The 21842-nt window shown below is 41.1% G+C and overlaps 1 protein-coding gene and 1 pseudogene across 16 annotated transcripts in view; one reads left to right on the top strand and one right to left on the bottom strand.

Moving 5' to 3' along the window:
• SEC31A (SEC31 homolog A, COPII coat complex component) overlaps positions 1 to 21842 on the bottom strand; it is a 56247-nt gene that overhangs the window by 31898 nt on the left and 2507 nt on the right. For 13 of the 15 annotated variants that reach the window (XM_080925360.1, XM_080925369.1, XM_080925370.1 and 10 more), the window contains exons 2-10: positions 16900 to 16982; positions 16078 to 16201; positions 14394 to 14592; positions 12964 to 13059; positions 11149 to 11289; positions 8404 to 8546; positions 4813 to 4912; positions 1976 to 2137; positions 409 to 561 (exon numbers count right to left, since the gene is read on the bottom strand). In XM_080925360.1, the coding sequence (XP_080781486.1) occupies positions 409 to 561; positions 1976 to 2137; positions 4813 to 4912; positions 8404 to 8546; positions 11149 to 11289; positions 12964 to 13059; positions 14394 to 14592; positions 16078 to 16201; positions 16900 to 16978 (1197 nt within the window). In that variant the 5' untranslated portion in view covers positions 16979 to 16982. Of the gene's footprint in view, positions 1 to 408; positions 562 to 1975; positions 2138 to 4812; positions 4913 to 8403; positions 8547 to 11148; positions 11290 to 12963; positions 13060 to 14393; positions 14593 to 16077; positions 16202 to 16899; positions 16983 to 17353; positions 17369 to 21842 lie in introns of all 15 variants that reach the window. The other 2 variants (XM_080925368.1, XM_080925367.1) reach the window with 2 other exon arrangements.
• Positions 769 to 1718, top strand: LOC308427271 (glyceraldehyde-3-phosphate dehydrogenase-like; annotated as a pseudogene). Its single transcript has one exon. The product of its transcript is annotated as a glyceraldehyde-3-phosphate dehydrogenase-like (transcript).

Here is a 21842-nt window from a genome sequence, read left to right as displayed (position 1 = left end):
CAGGTGCCAGTTAATGGTTGTGGGCAGAGTCTGCGAAAGGGCATCTGCTGCTGGGACCTGAGCGGGTCCCAGAGCCATGGGAGACCAGCCACTGCTGAAACCTCTAGTCTTGATTTACTGGGCTATGGGGTATGTGAGTAGATCCCGGCTAGCAGAGAGACACCTGGGAGAAGGCGACTAGCAATGGTGGCCGAGAGACCACCAGGGCCAGGGAGTAGCTGGGAGTAGCGCAGTATGGTGTGCTGGAACCAGTCGCCGCTGAGATGAATATACCCCCTTAATGCTATATGGCTCCACGATGCTGGCATTAGCGATGGTTGGTGGCTCTTATTTTTAATATTTACCGCCACAGCCCCACAGTTTCCCAGCTCATACATTATTCTGACACATAAAACAAAATCCACCTACTGAGAAGGAAGCGCCCACAGGTCTCCGGATCCACTTGGGAGGCTTCTTCAGAGGCAGCACTATGCTGTGCTGAGCAGTCTGCTGTGGGATTTGTAATGGAGGGAGGGGTTGCCCTGTGCCAAAGGGATCAAGATTTCCAAAAGATGATGAAAGCTATTTTTAAAAAAATAAAAAAGGATAAATCAGTAACCTATGGAAGCTGTGTTATAATTTTCCAACAACAAAATATCTAACAATTATCCAGTAAAGTGGCATCACTGGTTGGTAAAATCACTTTAAAAATAATTGTAGCTCTGCTCCTCCCTGTTCTATAGACAGCCACATCTTCTCGTGCAGTGCCAGCCCCATCCCTTAGACAAGATGGTGAAGGTCGGTGTGAACGGACTTGGCCATATTGGGCGCCTGGTTACCAGGGCTGCCTCTGCTCAGGATCTGCCAAAGTGAATATTTTCGCCATCAACAACCCCTTCATTGACTTTAACTACATGGTCTACCTTTCCCAGTATGTCTCTACCCATGGCAAATGCAATGGCACAGTCAAGGCTGAGAATGGGAAGCTTGTCATCAATGGGAAGCCCATCACCACCTTCCAGGAGCGGGATCCCACTAATATCAAGTGGGGTGATGCTGGTGCTGAGTACGTTGTGGAGTCTACTGGAGTCTTCATTACCATGGAGAAGGCTGGAGCCCACTTGATGCCCCCATGTTTGTGATGGGTGTGAACCATGAGAAATATGACAACTCCCTCAAGACTGTCAGCAATGCACCCTGCACTACCAACTGCTTAGTCCCCCTGGCTAAGGTCATCCATGACAACTTTGGCATTGTGGAAGGGCTCATGACCACAGTTCATGCCATTGATGACTGTGGATGGCCCCTCTGGAAAGCTGTAGCGTGATGGCCGTGGGGCATCCCAGAACATCATCCCTGCATCCACTGGTGCTGCCAAAGCTGTGGGCAAGGTCATCCCAGAGCTGAATGGGAAACTCACTGGCATGGCCTTCCATGTTCCTAACCCCAGTGTATCTGTTGTGGATCTGACATGCCGCCTGGAGAAGCCTGCCAAGTATGATGACATCAAGAAGGTTGTGAAGCAGGCAGCTGAGGGTTCAATAAAGGGCATCCTGGGCTACACTGAGGACCAGGTTGTCTCCTGTGACTTCAACAGCAACTCCCACTCTTCCTTTGATGCTGGAGCTGGCATTGCTCTCAATGACAACTTTGTGAAGCTCATTTCCTGCTTTGACAATGAATATGGCTACAGCAACAAGGTGGTGGACCTCATGGCCTACATGGCCTCTAAGGAGTAAGAAACCCTGGACCACCCACCCCCCAGCAAGGACACTGAGAACAAAAGAGAGGCCCCCAACACTGAGCATCTCCCTCACAATTTCCATCCCAGACCCCCAAAATTATAGGAGGGGCCTAGGGAGCCCTCCCTGCTCTCTTTAATACCATCAATAAGTTCTGTTGCACCCAATAATGATAATAATAATGATAATAATAATAATAATAATAATAATAAGTAACTGCACACATGTGGCTACCTTTCTCAGCTGTCCATTACCTTGTCAACTTGTTTCTGCCTTAAGCCGTCTATGCTCCCTCCCATGATGGAATAGACACTGATCCGTCCATCAAAAGAAGCGGCAGACAGGACAGCAGGATTCCGAGGACACCACTGGATATCAAAGCACCACTGTGTGTTGGTGGGAAGTTCATATAATACCTAGCCCAACATAAATAAGTAAAAGTTAGAAAAAAATACAGCCAGGTCATAAGCAAAATAAATAAGGTTGGTAATAAGTGCAGTTGAACAGTTTTTAAGAAAGAAAACCAATAGGAAGTTCTTACGGTACAGTGGCAGTGGGATGGTCCCTAGGAACATGAATGCTTGCTAGTCAGTATTCCTTTCCCTAAAACAGTAAACAAGCTATAGGCCAGAACATTTTATCAAATTCTAGTGCTTCCCCTTCGACTGGTTTTGTCTGATGAGAGCCAAATAACTCTATTTAGGCTATTTAAAGACCAAACTGGGGGCTGGAGAGATGGCTCACCGGTTAAGACCCCTGACTGCTCTTCCAGAGGTACTGAGTTCAATCCCAGCAACCACATGGTGGCTCACAACCATCTTTAATGGGATCTGATGCCCTCTCCTGGTGTGTTTGAAGATAGTGACAGTGACGGTGTACTTGTATATAATAAATAAATAAATCCTTAAAAAAAAAAAAAAAAAAAAAAAAAGACCAAACTGTATGAGCTGGAGAGATGGCTCAGTGTTTAAAGCACTGTCTGCTCTTCCAGAAGTCTTGAGTTCAATTCCCAACAACTACATGTGACTCAAAACCACCTATAAGGGGGTTTGGAGCTCTCTTCTGACCTGAGGATGTATATGCATCACAGCACTCATAATTAAATTTAAAAAAAAAAAAGAAAAAAGTCCAAACTCTGTAAACCACACCCTTAGAAAAAACTGACAACTCTAGCTTTTAGGCATAAGAGAAAAGACTTTAGGCATTTTCTAGCCTAGTCTCCTATAAAGAAAAAGGCCATGGAAAATTCAGAATGCTGTTACAGGGCTGGGGAGATGGTGCCATCTGTAAAGCACTGCCATACAAGTGTGAGCACCACAGCTCAAGCCCTAGAACCCACACTTGCCTATAATCACAAAGCTTGGGGAGGCAAAGGCAGGAGGATTCCTGGGGTTAGCTGCCAGCACCAAGGGAGACCAATCAGACATCCTACCTCAAAAAATAGGTAGAGATGCAACTGATAAAGAGACACTATCAATTTCTGACAGCCAGGTCATTCACACATAAGTGCGCATGCATTTTTATGTACATAAGCACATAAACACAGAGGAAATTAAAAATAAATAAAAAGTTGTCAGAATTGCTACTGATCCAGAGTGTGATAACAGGAAAACCTAGGAATATGACTATGAGACCTAAGAAAATCCAAGTGACCTTAACTTTGATAATATACAGCATTAGCAAAACAAACAAATACCCAACCGTGGAGTGAGGCTTCCAGCCTGCTCATGTCTTTGATGCTTGCACTGGTTTATATGCAACTTGAAACTTCACTGAACTACAAAAATGTAATTTTTTAGTTGTAGCATATATATGCTGAAAAGCCAATTCCTTCAAATTCCAAACAAATACAACCATACGGAAAAGCTTGCTTTATAACTAACAAAGTGGAGAGAGAATCTGGCCTACATGAGCAGACACAGGCAAAGCATACGAACTTTCCCTGGCTCCAAACCACATGGGCAGAACCTGTCAGCTTCCTAAGGTTTCTGTATTCCTACAAAAAGCATAATTGGAAATTTTAAACTGGAAACCAAGGAATTAAAAAAGTTGCTTTTATTTTAATAAGACAGACAAAAACCTACTGACAGGCTGGGAATACAGCTGAGCTGAGCATCTGAGGCCCTATATTCAATTCTTACCACTTAAGAGAGGAAAATCTATTAAAACATTTATTTACTCACTTATTCTGGAGTGTGTGTGTGAATGTGTGCATGGAAGTGTGTGTGTGAATGTGTGTATGGGAGTGTGTGTGTGTGTGTGTGTGTGTGTGTGTGTGTGATGTATAAGTGCAGGGCACGGGCCACAGTACACTCAAGAATGACAAAGTTCAGGAGTCAGCTCTCACCTTCCACCTCATTTCTGCTACAGACCCAAAGTAGCCCAGGTGACTACTTCCTACCTCTCTGGAGGAGTGCTGAGGTTATGCAAGGGACCACTATATCCTGTTTTTCATGAGGGTTCCAGCAACCAAACTCAGGTTTCCAAACTTAAACTTTGCACGGGCTAAGCAAGTGCTTGACCACTGAGCCACACTTCCAGCCCCAGCCATTCACATTTTTCTTAGTTTTCCATCAGAGTAACTACAAAAGTACCTGTAATGATCTACTTTAATAGAGAAGAGGCAAAGCTATAAGGGAATAGCTTGGGGCTGCAGAGATGGCTCAGTAATTAAGAGCACTCGATGTTCTTCCTGAGGACCCAGGTTCAAATCCCAGCCCCTCCATGTTAGCTCTCAGCTGTCTGTGACTCCAGTTCTACAGGATCGGATGCCCTCACAGACACACATGCAAAGCACCAATTCACATAAAAACACCAACACGCAAAAATAAAAATAAGTGATTTTTTAAAAAAGATCATAGCTAGAATCTATGTTCTAATAGGGAAAGATTAATTTTAAAGATTAAAGAAAATGAGTCTGGGTAATGTTCCTGAGGGAGTTCTGATGAATTAACATCTCTCACCTTCCTCCAACAGTTTTAACCATAATTGCGTGCTTAATATCCATGCAGAATTATTATGGAATTTTCTTATTCAGGTAGAAATAAAATATTACAAGGACTGACAGGTTGAGAAGCATTCCTCCTCCTACCTCTCCCGTGTTAGGGTTGGAGCAGAGAATCTTAGCATCTTTTCCACAGCTTAATAACAATTCAGGATCTGCCATGCTCCAAGCAATTGCCAAAATCCCCCTATAAAAAAATAGGTAGGAGAGAGGGACAAATGAGAACAAAGTTTAGTGACGGAACTCTCTTCTCTGTTTACTAGTCTAGATGGTTAACCTAGGGAGAAAGGAAGGGAGGATGAGAGAGAGAGAGAGAGAGAGAGAGAGAGAGAGAGAGAGAGAGACAGAGACAGAGACAGAGACAGAAGGAGAGACACAGACACATAAACAAATAAAGAAAAACCACAAAAAGATAAGGAAAAATCCAATCTTGAGGAAATCAAATTTCCAGTCAGACCTGTGCAGGCCAAGGATTCATATACTGCTAACAGAATCATGGCTTAGCACCATGCATGGCGCAGACCATGAAATGAAATAAAAGCAAATGTTCAACCACACAGACTATGAATACTGTGTCATAGGCTGGTTTTTTATGAGAAACCACATAGATGTACCTCATATAATGGGTGTGGTGCCATGCATCCTTAATCTCAGCTCAGGAGGCAGAGGCCGGCAGCTCTCTGTGAGTTCCAGGCCAGCCTCATCTACTCAGAGAAACCCTGTCTGAAAAACCCAAAGAAAAGCCTCCTCATACATGGGAGGTGAGTCATCTACCAGCAATCTACATCCTCAGTCCTGCAGGACTGTTTAGCTTCTGCCATCTGGGAGGTATTCTTTATTAAGTGTAATGACAAAAACAAAATTAGATATGTTTCAAGGAAATACTAAACTTTAGAGTCTAGAAACACATTTTTATATATGACTGTCTTACAGTAAGGGATATTTGTAACCTTAGTATAAGAGTAATACTTCCAAGTACTAATAAGTAGTATTCCTTGGGCTGTACACATTGTAACAGTGTAATCCTTGGGTTGGGAAGGCTGTTCAGTAGTGACGTGCTTGCTGTAGAGCATCCTAACAAACCCAGCCCAGGAGATGGCTCAGTAGGTAAAGGCACCTACTGCCAAGCCCTATGGCCTATACTTAATCCCTTGGTCCTATATGAGATACCCTGACTCCCACAGGCTACTGTGAGCTCAACACCGTGTGAAGTATGCCATGTGTGTACTCGCACCCACATTCACATACACAACGCTAGGCATGGCAGCATACACTTATAATCCCAGTTAGGGAGGTGGTGGAGAAAACCAAATCCAAAGAGTTCACCGTTAGCTATATATAGACTGGTGACTCCAGGTTTGATGTTCCCAAAACATAAGGTTGAGGAATGCTCAGAAAGTCGTAGGCATTGACTTCTGGCCTCTACAAACATGTGTGCACCCCACATATACCACACAAACACACATACACAAAATCTTCTGTATTCTATTTAGAGAAAGGCAGTATTCTGTTTTTCCTATATTCGTATCTATGTTATCAGAGACTATGAGAAAACAGAATTATATTTTAATGTTTCTTAAGAGCACATCATTGGAGGCTCTCAGTGTTTAGCTCAGTAGTAAACACTTGCTTAGCATATATAAGGCCCTGGGTTTGATCTCTAACATAGTAACAACAAATAGTCAAAATCTGTTCATTTTTTTTAAAAGTGTGTGTGTGTGAGTGCAGGTGCCTAAGGAAGATAGAGCCATCAGACACCCATGGAGCCAGAGAAGTTATAGACGGCTCTGAACTGTCCTGTGGTTGCTGGGAAATGAACTGGGGTTCTCTGGAAGAGCAACAAGAGCTCTTGACTACTGAGTCACCTCTCCAGCCTAAGATGTACACATTAAAGCAACAGGGTCTAGGGCTGAAAGAGGACATACATCAAGAACCTGCCGTTAGCAGTAGGAGAAAACTGCTAACTCCGAGACTGCTTTGTCTCTGCATCCAGCACTGTGCTTTGCTAAATGATGACGGCCCACTCCCAAGCTCTGCAGTAGAGCACACTGCTAAGGTACACTCAGAAATCGATGTTTTTGGGGTGAAGCCAGCACTTGGCTGGTTATCTGTGACCCTGGACAAGTTTAACCTTGTTGAGCTTCAACCTCTAGCCTGTAAGACATGCAATAGCAATTTCTACAGCCATTTTTGTAATGAGGATTGATTAGGGATTCATGTAAAATGATTGTACATTGTCTGTTATGAAAAAGTTTGCCCTGAAGGTAGTGCAGTGGTTTGAATGAGACTGACCCCCGTGGCCTCATACTTTCCAATGCTTGGTCTCAGACTGATGCAATCATTTGGGAAGGATTAGGAGGTATGACCTTGTTGGAAAAGGTGTATCACTGAGGGGGCTTTGAAGTATCAAAAGCCCACCCACAGGCCCCGTGTCTCTCTCTGTCCCCTGCCTATGGATCAGAGTGAACTCTCAGGAGCTGCTCCAGGACCACGCCTGTGCTTTCTTCTGTCAGTTGCCTTGGTTGTGGTCTCCTTACAGCAATGGGAAAGTAACAAAAACAGGTGGGAATTTTGCCTGTTTTACTGAATAATAAACTCAATCTTAAATAAGAATAAAAAACATTAAGACAACTCAGAATCATCTTTTCTTGCTATAAGTTACACTAAAGCATAACATCTAATGAAGAATATATTCTGATTAGATTCTTCTCCTTTATGAGCAAGTGACACATCACAAACTTCAAGACTTTCTCCTTCAGGCTGGAGAGATGGCTCAGCGGTTAAGAGCACTGGCTGCTCTTCCAGAGGTCCTGAGTTCAATTCCCACCAACCACATGGTGGCTCACAAACATCTGTGATGAGATTTGATGCCCTCTTCTGGTGTGTCTGAAGACAGTGATAGTATATTCATATACATAAAATAAATAAACTTAAAAAAAAAAAAAAAAAAAGACTTTCTCCTTTACAAGTTACTACATAGGAGAGGGGGAAAGGACTTCAAACTTCAGTCTGCCTGTCACTAAATAGGAGAAACAAAAACTCCTAAAGTACTTAGAAACAAGTACAATACTAAAAGTAATTTTATTTAAACACAGTAACTAATTTAAATAAACTTGCTACTACCTAAGTATCAATGACAAGAAGTTTACCAAATTAATGAAATGTAATGACACTACAGCTTGAGAAAAGTTGTATTAATGAAGGCTGGAAGTCGTATTAATAATAGCTCACAATGTTTACTTTTCAAGGAAAAGGAAAACAGAATGAGCCAGTGTCTACACTGCTCCTACACAGCATCCATTTTCTTAGGTCTGATGACTACTAAGGACCTAACTGCACAATCCATGTAAAGAGCTGTCTCACGGTGTTTTGACAGACTGTTTTACTCATTAGTCTGATGACTTTTAGCCAACATCACACTGTGTAGCTGAGGGGCTCAATTCCTGATCTCCTTGCCTCCACCTGACAAATGCTGGGATTATAGTCACACATCTCTGTGTGCCGCTTAATTATTTGAAATAAGTGGCAAAAAATCTTTAACAAAGGATTCATGTGAGTATATGACCTACCCTCCACTTTGGAGAGAAAATCATGACTACTGCTTAAAATAAAAATGAGTAAATATGTTTTAGAACAAAATATGAAGAAACAAAGTTCCTTGAAACAGCAGCACGGTACCTGGCATGATTTTCCAGAACCCGGAGAGGAGAGGAGGCAAATCGCAGATCCCACATCTGGATCACTGGTAATCGATCGTCTTCAGAGGCGAGGACCATCTGAGTAGCAACATCAGGGTGCCATGCAAGTCCGGAGCAGTGCATCTGCAGACAGGAAGGTCACATCTTAGCAGTCATGTTAGATACAATGTCAGGACTATGGCATTACAAAATGAACAGGAAACAGGATCAGTTCAGACTAGTTCTGAACCTTTTACAGCAGTGCTTCTCAGCCTTCCTAAGGCTGCAACCATTTAACACAGTCCCTCATGCTGTGGTGACCCCCAGCCATAGCATTATTTTCATTGCTACTTCATAACTGTAATTTTGCTACTGTTATGAATACTAATTATCTGTACTTGCCACGGTCTCAGGAGACCCGTGTTCAGAGTCTGGCACGGCCTTGGTAGGAGTGAAATGACAGAACCAACAGGACATGGGCTTCACAAGTAAAGTATTGATGGCTGCTGTGGGCATAAGGCTTGTTTGTATAATAATGTACATAGTTTCACATTCCTCTGAGAAATGGTAATGTTGACCCTGGTAACACTGTCGACTCCATGGTAATTAGAAACAGCATGCCCAAAAGTCAAGGGTGTCTGTCTTTAGCAAAATAGTCAATGCTGAGACCTTCAGGACAGCCTTTAAGGCTGTGAAAAGGAACTCTAAAAACATGAGTTCAAAAATATATAATTTCTCAACTATGTAAAATATAAGGGTGCAATATGAATTATATAAGGAGCTTCACAGATCAAAAGAACAGAGACACCTGCACTGTGAGAGCCATGCTGTCAGAAAGATACAGAGACAGGCGGATACAGGGGTGGGCAGATTCCTGAGTTCAAGGTCAGCCCAGGACAGAGTGAATGTAAGTCCCAGTGTGGTCAGAATGGTACTACCCAGCTATCTTACTGTCTATACTTAATGCTTGCTGTCTCTTCCTAAGAGTAAAGAGGCTAAGGTCATGAAATGCTGATTTCCGACATGGTCAAGAGGGAATCTGGAATAAATAACTGAATTGATATAAAAATAAAAAACTGGGCTTTTGTCAGAAAAACTGGACTTCGGTCAGAAAACCCATGAGCTATCCAGAGAGTTTTTAGAATGTTCACTAGTAGAGATTGTTGTCTCAAGTAGAAAGCTGTCTGTCTGGAGCAGAAAGCTGGCTCTCTCAACCAGAGAGTTTTTTAGAATAGCAAAAAAAAAAGCTGTCTTGAGCAGACTACAGACCCGAGAGCTATCTACAGGAGCTGTCTGGGGAGCCAGACATAGGCCACCAGCTTGGACTCAGGATTTGACTTCAAGTCTTTTTTTTTTTTTTTTTTTTTTTTTTTTTCACTCCAAGACACCTCCTTTCTCAGAACCTGTCTCTAAGTCAAGGCTGGTTCTTGGCACCCATAAAAGGGTCAGCAGACATCCCCTAAAGGGTTCGAGGTCCACAGACTAAAATCCAGTGTTCAGTGTTACAAAACAGTCTTAAGCAACAGTCTCAAGCTCTAACATCTAGATATTCTCTATTCATCTACTTGATGCACACAAAGCAATTCAGAATCTAAATAATTCTATTATCTAAAATAAATTTTCGGGCTGGAGAAATGGCTCAGTGGTTAAGAACACTGACTACTCTTCCAGAGGTCCTGAGTTTGATTCCCAGCAACCACATGGTGGCTCACAACCATCTGTTACAGGATCTGATACCTTCTTCTGGTGTGTCTGAAGAAAGTGACAGTGTACTCATAAATAAATAATTAAAAAATAAATAAATAAATAAAATAATGTTTCACTGATAACACTGTAACCAAAAGAAATATTTTATACAAACTTAAAATGAAAATAAAAGCAGCCTTTCCTCAAAAAGAGTCGATTAAAAGGAAAGCCTCAAAGAAAAATGTCTTAAGCAACAGATACCATCTAAAGTTTCATGAGACAATTAAGATTATTGGGAATTACTCAGAAGTTTCAATTCTAGCAACTATTCCATATGATGACTGAAATTATTTCTTAATTTCTTGTCCACTTTAATGATACTAATTTGGAAGAAGGTTCTTTTCAACAGTTCTATGGAGTTTTTAAAACTGATAAACACATCCTGATTCAGGCACTCTTGCTTTAAGAAATCTTTAACCAAGGCAGGCCACACGGCTCCACATGCAGTGTTCCTTGCTGCCAAAATCAAGTTTAATGTCTGACAGCCTCTTGGTAAAAGGAGAGAACCAATTCCTGTAAACTGTCCTGGAACCACCACAAAAGTGCACAATGGAGTGTGTATGCCCAGACAAAGACACATATACACATACACAAAAATAGATAAATGCAATAAAATTATTTAAGTTTTAACTTTAACAACAACAAAAATCAGTCCAGTAAGACGGCTCACTGAGCAAAGGTGCCTGCCACTAAGTCCCCAACAACCTGAGTTTGATCTTTGGGACCCACCTGGTAAAGAAGAGAACAGATTCCCAAAAGTTGTCCTCTCAACTCAACATGTGCTTCATATATATATATATATATATATACACATACATATACATATATACATACACACACACACATGCACACAGAATTATGAATAAAGTGCTTAAAAGTTTAGAACACATCCAACATGGTTTACTGGGTATGTAATTACTCACTAAGGGAGTGACATTCATCCTACTATTACCTGATGGATAAAAAGCCAGGATCACGCACGAGTCAGCTGTACACTCACCCTGTTACTGTGGTCGCTGACTTTGATGATAGGCTCGTTCTTCCTGAGATCCCAGACAGTTGCCCGGCCACTGGGACTGGCTGACGCTAAGATATGCTGAACTTGCCGGTTCCATGCTATGCAGCTGATATCTTCTGGTGGCTATTAAGGAACAAACATTAAAAACCACTTCACTACTATGCTGGTTAGTTTTTGTCACCTTGAGAGAAGGGAATCACTGGGAGAAGCCTGCCTCCACCCAAGGGCTCTGTGGGTACGTCTGCACAACACTTTCTGGACTGCTGACTGATGCAAAGGTGTCCGGCCTACTGTGGGAAGTACTACCCCTGAAGTACACGAGTAAGCCACTTCCCCAGACTAAAGACTGGGGTCCAGACAGGTAAGGCACATAAGCCCTTTCCTCCCCAGTTGTTTTTGGGCAGTGTTTAATCACAACAATAGAAAGTGACTAGGGCATTACTATATACAAAGTTAATTGTAAAGCTTTATGTGGTGGCACACACATTTAGTCCCAGAATTCTAGAGGCAGACGCAGCCTGTATCTTGAGTTCTAGGCGAGCCAGAATGACAAGGTAAGACTGTCTCAAAAACCTAAAAAGTAATTTGATTATAAATTCCAATAATTTATTATTTATTTATTTTTTGCCTTTCCTTTCTTTTCCTTTTCTTTTGGGACAGACAGGGTGTCACTATGTAGCTCTGGCTGCCCTGGAACTCAGAGATCCGCCAGCCTCTGTTGGGGTTTAATGCATGTAACATCATGCCTGGCTGATCCTTTATTTAACAACAACAACAGCAACAGATCTATTACTTAAAATTAGACCTATTATTAACTAATGAGATCTATTACTTAAAACTTCCACTTATTTCCTTTCTATCATACATTTACAACATGTACCATATTGTTTAAAACAGACATACATGACTTTTATTGTTTACTATTGTCTCGTTAACAAGCATTTGTTGAGTTCCTCCTATAAACCAAGATATTTCTTTATTTGATGATGTTGCAAGAGACACCACAGACTACACAATGATGATTGGTGAATACGTCCTACTGTAGGCAGGACAAATGGCAGACTGGACTATAGGAAAAGTGCCTTTGTAAGGAGTAGAATTTTATCATGAAGCCACCTTTCAAGATCTCAAAATGGTAGGAGCAGGTACTGCAGGCAGCCAGTGCAACTGGGATCCACACAACAATGAGAAATTAAAGCAGAAGAAGCTCTTACCCAACCTACATGAGGCACACAGGAAAAGTGGATTATCTGAGCGCAGGCAAAAGAGCTAGCTTTCAAAGAACCAGCACGTCACTGTGAGACAACTGTTAAGCATTTTTCTGTTTTATACACTTCTCTAGGCCCAGGACCACAATCATGGCAGTTGGTAGGTGCTGAATGACTACTTACTGCTCAAGGAATCATGGATACTTTGAAGAAACACTACATTTTGTTTTCATTTTTTGAGACACGGTTTCACTACGTAGCCCTAACTGGTCTGGAACTTACCATGTAGATCAGGCTAGTGTGATCTGCCTGCCTCTGCCTGCTGAGTGCTGGGGCTAAAAGCATGCACCACAACACCAAGCAATATTTTATATAAGGTGTCATTCTATATTCCAAGTTGATTTCAAATTCAGGACAATCTCCCTACATCTACCTTACAAGAGAGAAACACTTATCAATACTATGCTACTGGAAATTAATGATATTTAAGTACTGGTCTGTGTTCAAAATACCTAAAATTAACAAAAATTTGTTTAAAAGAACAGCCTTTTGGTTCCTTGATTATATTGATCATCAAGTAACATGGTACCTGTGTTTTAGCTCCTGGTGTCATTGGAGTTGCAAAATTGTTTAGATCCCAAATGTAGATTTCAGATTCATTAGCACCTGAGGCCACCAAATTGGTCTGCAAAAGAAACAGTGACGAAATAACAAATCATTGAAAACTCAGAATAACTAAAAACCAATACGATAACTTTAATACAATGTGTTTATTGCTCAAAACGATCACGTGTGTGACTTCTAATTACCCATAATACATCAAACCTAACGTTTTTTGAGAAACATTAAACTTCTCAAATGATGTATGTCTACCGACAACAAAACCCATTTTAAAGCAATGCATTACTAAAAAAGGACAGTTCCAGGGTTAAACTGAAAAGAAACAATCACATTGGCCACAAAGGTACTGGTATTGGCAGATTTGCATCTCTGGAAGACAATGTGACTACGGAAGACAAAAACAGTCACCAACTTCTGCTCTAAGACACCCAAATCCGATAGCTACTGCATCTTTCTAGGGGACCTCACAGCCATACCCAGAACTGGCCCAGGAAGCCAGTAAAGCCTGCCCTCTGTTCCCACAGACTTCCAGCTCACGGGCATGCAGTGCTGCTGCAGGGAGCAGTGCTCCTGGGTGCTTTCTACTCAAACTGACTGGGTTAAAACAATCCTAAAAGGTAGATTTCATGTAGGCGTCATCTGTTACTGTTCACACCCACTATGTTTCTATCAACTGGTGCTATGAGCTGGCCTATTGTAAGCCTTAATAGGGCTCCTAATATCTACCCCAGCAAAGGGCAAGGCACTTTCAGTGTCTTAATTTCAGCTTTGCTTGGGGCAGGTTTTATTTTTCTTGTGTGTTTAGTTGTGTGAGTCCACGGGTAAAATAAGGGTGTTCATGCTCCTGTATACAGGAGCATATGGAGATCAGAGGACAACCTCAAATGTCACCCTCAGAAACATTGTGCACCTCCTTTGAGACAGGATCTCTTGGCATGGAACTTACCAAATAGGCGAGAAACGAGCTGGGCAGCAAGTCCCAGTGATCCCCCTGCCTCTGGCTCCCCAGCTCTGAGGTCACAAGTGCAAAGCACCATACCCAACACTCTCACAGACCCTGAGAATGGAACTCAGGTTCTCCTGTGTATAGTGCAAATATCTTACCAACTACCTCCTCAGCCCCTTGGGCTTTTGTTGTCGCTGTTGAGATAGGATCTCCTGAAATATAGGCTGGCCTTGAACTCATCATGTAACTAGCCTCAAACTCCTGCTTCTTTGTCTGTACCCCAAGTTCTGAGGTACCATGCCCATGGCTAGCTCCTAATCTCAACTCTGAACTTTACAGGTTTAAGTCTTTACCGTTCATTCCCAATACTGAATCCTAGTATACTCATGAAGTTATTTCAAACAATGAAGACATTTTTAAGAACTATGAATAAATGCCAAACAAAGTCAAACCTGGAAGATGTTTACATCCAAGGCTCTCACTGGCCCAGTATGCTTGTCGTTTTGGGCAATCACAACTTCCTTGTCTCCAGCTATAATTTTAGAAGGATCATAAAGAATAATGTTCCCATTTTCTCCACCTGCAATCAAAACTCCAGAAACATCTCCTTTGGAATCCATTTTATGAGGTCCCCAGATCAACTTGTGGTACCTTAAGGAGAAAATATAATGTCATTCTTCAAGTCAAGTAAGTATCCAAAAACTTGTAATTATATTTGTTGTCTGTATCTTTCTATGTAATACAAATTAGTTTCTTTTTTACTCCTGCTGATTGTATAATCAGTAAGATAGAATTTTACTTATACATTCTCACATTTGGTTTCCTGATCTTTAAACAGTGAAGACTCTACAGAGTAACAGTATAGAAAGTCACTTGCATGGCAAAAGACATGAGCTTAATGACTTTATCATTTAGAAACTGTGACACTTAATATTTATTTGCAAACATTTGCAAAACAGAGCTAATCAACTTCTTTCTGAGAAAATAAACCATCCTATCTGCTACAGAAATGCCCACTAATCTGTGGCCTTGAAACAGAAGTGTTAAGGGAGTCACTGGAATCTTCCAAGTAGAGATTTGGTGTCAAAATTAATTGGAAATTTTCTAAATGAAGACATGGTGTCAAAATGTTGTGCCTTATTTCTGGAAGAGGAAAATGGTATAGTCCAGGTGAAGATAACGTTAGAAGAGGCATGGAGGTACATGGCAATGGTCAGAAAACCTTCAAGACAGGTGCATCTTGGGATCTAATAATAGGCGGAAGCTCTGCAGGACATGGGAGGACTCAGGGCCCCACACTCATCTCTCGGCCTGTGGATGTGGTTTCTTTAAAACCTAGTAAAACTCACAAGGTTTCTTTCATCCTTAAATTAAGCATCCTTTCTCTGCATCATAACTCAGGGTAAGTGGAACAAACAGCAAGATGGCTCAGAAAGCAAAGGCACTTGCTGCCAATCCTGACAACTTGGGTTTGATTCCAGGACCAACACAGAAGTTGAGAACCAACTCTTACAAGTTGTTCTGGTGCACACACCGCTCTCCATATAAACTTTCACAAGATGAACTGTCAGGCATGATAGTCAGGCATGGTGGTGCACACCTTTAATTCCAGCACTCACAAGACAGAGGCAAGTCTACAAAGTTACATTGGTGACAGCCAGGAATACATAGAAATCCTGTCTTTATGGGAGAAAAAAGTGTGTGTGCTGAAACTTTTTTTAATTCTTTATTTTTATTCTTTTCTTTATTTATAACTAATTTTAATATACTTTACTTGCACAAAAATGCACTTGCATAATTTTTTACAAGTTTTTCTTGTCATTGACGTTATTTCTTACAGTTTCTAATAATCGTAACTACAGACTAAAGTAGACAACAGGGCTGGGATGTAGCTCACTTGCTAGGCAAGCACTCTACCATGCACAAGTCCTGGGCTCAGTCACAGGCACTGCACAAACCAGGAGTGGTAGCACTTGTTCATCATCCCAGCACTCATGACACAAAGGCAGGAAGAGCATTAGTTCAAGGCTATTCTTGGCTGGTAGTGAGTACCAAGCCAGATTGGGCTACAAAAAACCATGCCTCAAAATAAAATGAAATAGTTAAATAATGTGAACCTAAGGCTGAATCTCATACCTGTGAGAAGAGGAGAAAGTAGCACAAGACTTCATATCCAAGGATGGGTCTGAAAGGTCTAGCTCGAATATCTCAAGGGAAGCACTGGTACTAAAGGTTGCATCCAACTGCTGAGCAGATGTTCCTACAGAAAACATATGTATGGTAACTACAAATGCAAAATAAAGACTCAAAAAGTGACAGGAAAGAGAAACTAAAAGCATGCTTGTAATTGACATCAAGAATCACCTGTGATGAGACCTGAGCACATGCAACACAGAGCGTGGTTAAATTACTGCAACACTGAGATCTGACCAGAACTAACAGTGGGAGCTTACAGACGACTGTTTAAGGACTGCAGGTATTTCAGAAGCTATCTAGAGTAACATCCCATGATGTACTCTATCTGCGTTAAGTCCTATTGGAAGCAGCTCTTTTGAAACTAAGTATACTGGGCATTTAGGGGAAGGGCTGGGCAGAGTGAAGGGAGGGGAAACTGCAGCTAGAATGTAAGGTAAATAAATTAATTTTTTAAAAAGCAGCTCTCTATTAAAAATGCTTCTGTCAAGTTTGCTCTTCATTCATTGAAACTTTTGTCAAATGCTGTTCCAACTACCTGTGGGTTAAAGACAAACATGCTTCCTGCGTTTTGGGAAAGATGCTATGTAACAATGACCAACGCTGAGTGGTACAGGAGAAGGTCACCAAAAGAGAGAGGGAGAAACCTTGCTGGAGAGTGACAAACTTTTCAGAAGATGAAGCTTGAACTAAAGCTTAAATATACAGATGAAGATGGCAGTCACAGAATTAGGGTAATCACACGGTCTTTTCATTTGAGCTTACCTGTGGCTAGGTAAATGGGGTGGTTGTGGGCAGGGCTCCATGCCTGCATAGCTGTACGATCTATTTCCTTCAACTTCATTCTGCTGAAATGAACATTTGACAGAGAAATATACTGAGCATATAACCCACAATACTAAAAACATAAATAGAAACATACAAACCACTACAGCATTAACAATACACAAATACAAATCATCCAACTGTGTCATTTGTTGGAAATGTCCAATATTAGATATAAAGTATGTAACAATTTTGAAACAAATATTCTATTATTCCAATTCTTTACAGATACAGTTGAGTACCTGTAATCTGAAATGACTGGGACCAGAAATGCTTCAGATTTCAGAGTTTCTTTAATACTGGAATATTTCCCAAACCTTACTGGCTGCGCATGCAAAATCTAACATGTTTCAAAATATAAAATTTTTCAGACATTTCAATTAAGTATGCTCACCTTACAGTCTCTTAGCTAAAAAAAAAAAAAAAAAAAAAAAAAAATCAGTCTATAAAACATCCCATGAGAATAAGAACAATTAGCCCAGTGATACATGCACTTCTCAAACTGACAGGGAGAGCTTATCAGGAGCAAGGAAACCAACATGATAACTGAGATGATCTTCTGGGAGTAGAATCACACAATGATAAAAAACGTCTTAAGATCATTCTCATCGTCAGATGTGCTGGTGTGTGCCTATAATCCCAGCCTTCAGTCAGCTGAAGGACAGGCATAGAGAGGTCAATGCCAGCATGGACACACAGTGAGTTCCAGGACAGCCTGGACTACAAAGTGAGACCCCGCCTCAAAGGAACAAAATAATTTCAATGATTTTTTTGGCCAAATTTAAATTGTGCATATATAATTTTAATTTTTCAAAAATAGTCTTTATGGGGCCGAAGAGATGGTTCAAGCACCCATACTGTGGCTTACAACCACCTCTAACTAGGTCCAGGGGCTCCAGCTCCTTCTGGCCCCCACGGCATACGGTACATATGCATTCAAACATACATACCTATAAACTAAAGAACAACAACTGGGTGTGGTAGTACATGCTTTTAATTCTAGCACCCAAGAGACAGAGGCAGGTGGATCTCTGGGAGTTTGAGGCCAGCCTGGTCTATATAGTGACCTCTAGACCAGCCAAGTTACACTGTGAGACCCTGTCTCAAAAAACAAAAGCAACAACAACAATAATAATAGTAATAATAAATCTTGTTTTAAAAATCAGGTATTATGTTTTAGAGCAGTTTTAGGTTTGTTAAATGTATGAAAAGTGCAGATGCCACAATTGCCCCCTTCACCCTAACACCCAGAACACTTCCTTCATCCCACGAGCCAATATTTTCATCCAGTCCACAGTATATTAGGGTGCACACTCAGTGCATACTTCATAATTCCTGCAAATGTACAATGAGGCATATCTACCATTATAGTATTCTACAGGATAGTTTCGCTAACCTAAAATTTGTAGTCTGCCCTCCCTCCCTATATACATGAAACTTACATAATGATTTTATTTTAAGTATACATGGGTCCCAAAGAAGGAATAATCTATTTTTCAGGGTCCACAGTAATATGTTAATCAACACTTTCTTGTTCAAACTATGTGTGTTTTTCATATCCATATGTCTTCTTGTCTCTGTCCTGAACCAGTGCAAAGATTGTCGAGCCTCCTGCCAGGAAGGAAGGGACTCATGTGTTTTTGTCTGTTCCTCCTGGTATTCCCTCAGCTTCATGAACATCACTTTCTTATTACACAGATACGAAGCATATATGTCAAATGCATCCTTCAGCTGTAAGAAGGAACCTAGTCTTAGTTCATTCTAGCATTAATGCAAGTATTGTCTTACTGAGATCAGGATCCATGTAGAGTTCAAAGAAGAAATCAATATGTAAGTCCCATGTATATAGGAAGGGAGGGAGAGAGGGAAGACTGCGATTTTAGGTTAGGACTACCCTGTAGAATTCTATTCATATATCATGTGTGTTAGTGTGTATAAAATGTGCAAGCACATGAGTGTGTGTATGTCAGCAATCCACCTGAGAAGCTATATTCCTTCTTTTCTAAGGCAGTGTTTCTCAATTGCCTAGAAAGCAATTCTCTTGCCCATAAAGCTAGGCTGCCTGGCTGGCAAGCCCAGAAGCCCACTTGTCTCCAGCTCCCAGAACTGGGATCGGAAGTGCAGGCCATCCTGACCAGCTTTGTTATCTGGTTTTATAACTTGTATTCTGATAGATTTTAAATAATCTTATTTAATGACATCAGTCCTCAATTTATTTATCAACTGCTAGCTGTACAAGTGATATTAGCTCATATAACCTTTTCTAAATTTATTCTTACGCTATGGATGTTTTTCCTGCACATATGTCTGTGTACCGTGTATGTACAGTGCCCATAGAGACCTGAGGGCAGTGTCAGAGCCACTGGAACTGGGGTCAGAAGTGGTGGTCCTCTGCAAAAGCAGCAAGTGCTCTTAACTGCTGAGCCAGCTCTCCAGCCCTGGCTCCTGATTAAGTCAAGAGCATTTTCTCTCAGGGTGTTCCTTTGTGCCACTAAACATGTTTGCATTTCTTCTGATGTTTGTCAGCTTTGAAGATGTCCTCTGACTCTAAGTCATCAGATACAGAATCCTACAAACTCTCACAAGCACCTTCCCTTTCTCTGCATGCAGGAGCACATCCTGCATTCTAGAGCCATTACACTGACATCAGTCTCAGCCCTCTGAGCCACTGCCAGTGCAGAAAGGCACTCAGAGCTCTATGGCCACACTTTTCAGTGTCCCAGTTGCCCTCCAGAGGAGCAAGTGTACTTCATTCATTTCTAGAGAAGGGCTTCGGACTTGAGGTGCATGCATTCAAATTGCTTCTACATGAAGATTTTTATAAATGATAAAACTAAGGTACAGACAGTTAGATCATTTAAATGCACAAGCTGGCAAGAAATAGCCAAGAGTGAATTCAGAAGTTTAACTCAGTAAGTTTGGATATTCAGTTTTTCTATCATCATATATGTATATGTATGTATGTGTGTAGTGTGTGTGAGTGTATACATATACATGTGTATATATATGGCTACGCTGAGTGGTTAGAGTGCCAGCCTAGCATGCCAGAGGCCCCATAGTCCTAGCACACCAGAGGAAGTGGGACAGTCAAAAGTTCATGGACATCCTCTGCTTCAGCTACTTCCCGGCCAGACTAGGTCCATGGAACCCTGTTTCAAATCAACAACAAAAAAAAAATGTTAGATTAAAAAAAAAAAAATACTAAGAAAGGGCTGGCAAAGATGGCCCAGGTGGCAAACTCAGCAGCCAGCGTCTGACCTTGAGACACACAGGGCAGAACCAACTCCAACGTTGTCCTCAGACTTCACTTATGCACATGCTCACTACATTCACACAGATACATCAAAGTAGCAATCATTTTCATTTAAAAATCACTTAAAAATAAGCACATCAGTATCTCGATGGACAGTGTCATGGTGATGCACATGTACTGCACGCACCTGTCGCTAAGACACAAGAGGCTCATTTTACAAGTCAGGCATGATGGAGCACGATGTAAGGTCAGCTCAGCACTGACATTTGTGTTATTTACAGTTTTTCCAGTCTGCCTTCTTACAAACTGCTTTATGTGCCATCATGTCAATTTTCAATCAGGTAATAAGTCTTACTCCTTGGGGACTCAAAACCGCTTAGGGTGGGGCTAAGGAGATGCTCAGTGATTAAAGTGCCCACTGCTCCTGCAGAAAGCCCAGGTTCCAGTCCCAGCACCCACACAGCAGTTCACAACTGTCTGAAACTTCAGTTCCAGAATCAGACACCTTTTCCTGGCCTCTGAGGGTCCCCAAATGTAAGTGTTACATATAAATGTGCAAAAGCATAGTCATATACACATAAAAACAAAAACAAATTTGCATAGAGTGGCCTGATGTATGAAAAAAGTAGACAGAAGTTTTGTCTTAACTTTTAATGTTTATATACAAGGGAAAATAAATGTACTAATGACCTAGATAAGCTAAAAAGACCAGTGTCAGATAAAAATTTTAACTGCTTATATGATCTCATTAAAAAATACTAGCAAGAAGTGGGTAGGAATTAATTTTAGAATAATTTCTAAAAAGAAAAACAAGTTGATATTTTTTAAGCTGGGGTTTGAGTTTAGAAATCATTAGTAAAGCACACAGAGCCCTAAAATCCTCAGATAGACAGACAGGCAGACAGACAGATAGAAATCCTGACTAGAATTACAGTATATCTATTGACAGCAAAGGTCCAAGGGCTACCTAATTCCTGAATGTTTAGTTAATGTGTAACACAGAGATAACCACAGGGACATAAAATGAATAAGTAGAAACTCAAAGCACTCCTAAGTGTATCTATTTCTTTGTCCTAACGCTCAGTATTCTAGTAAAAAGTAATTCCTCTTATTAACCTATACAGAAAAAAGTTCCAGTGCCAGCCGCACGGAGAGAAAGCCCTATTACAATAATGACCTCTGCAGGAAGCTATGAGTAAGATTAAACATAAATATCTTAATCAATGTGTTTACAAAGTAAGAATGACATAAAAATATAGCTTCACTGGATTTTCTCTTACAAACATTTGTTTATGTAGTTGCAGATGACTTTCTTGGAATGACGGAGTGAAGCCATCTCTGCTTCAATGACAGCCTGTCTTTATAGCTTTGTGTAGCACTTCAGTATGGTGTGATTATATTCACACTGTACATAATTCATTTAAAAGCATTTTCTCTGGAACATAATCATAACAGAAACAGGAAATGAGGACTCTGAGGACAATGGTTAGTTCATATCTATCACCAGCAAGTAAGTAACAGCAGAGCAGGTGGCCTGAGGCCTGGAGCAGACACCCTTAGCTTAAACCTCAGCCTAAATCTCAGCTCCAACGCTCACCTTCATGTCACTGCATCTCTGAGGTCTTTTTCC

The sequence above is a fragment of the Micromys minutus genome (assembly GCF_963924665.1).
Source record: "Micromys minutus genome assembly, chromosome: 11".
Lineage (NCBI taxonomy): Eukaryota > Metazoa > Chordata > Mammalia > Rodentia > Muridae > Micromys > Micromys minutus.
Note: the sequence above shows the minus strand (reverse complement) of the source record. Positions and strands in the feature narration are given on the sequence as shown.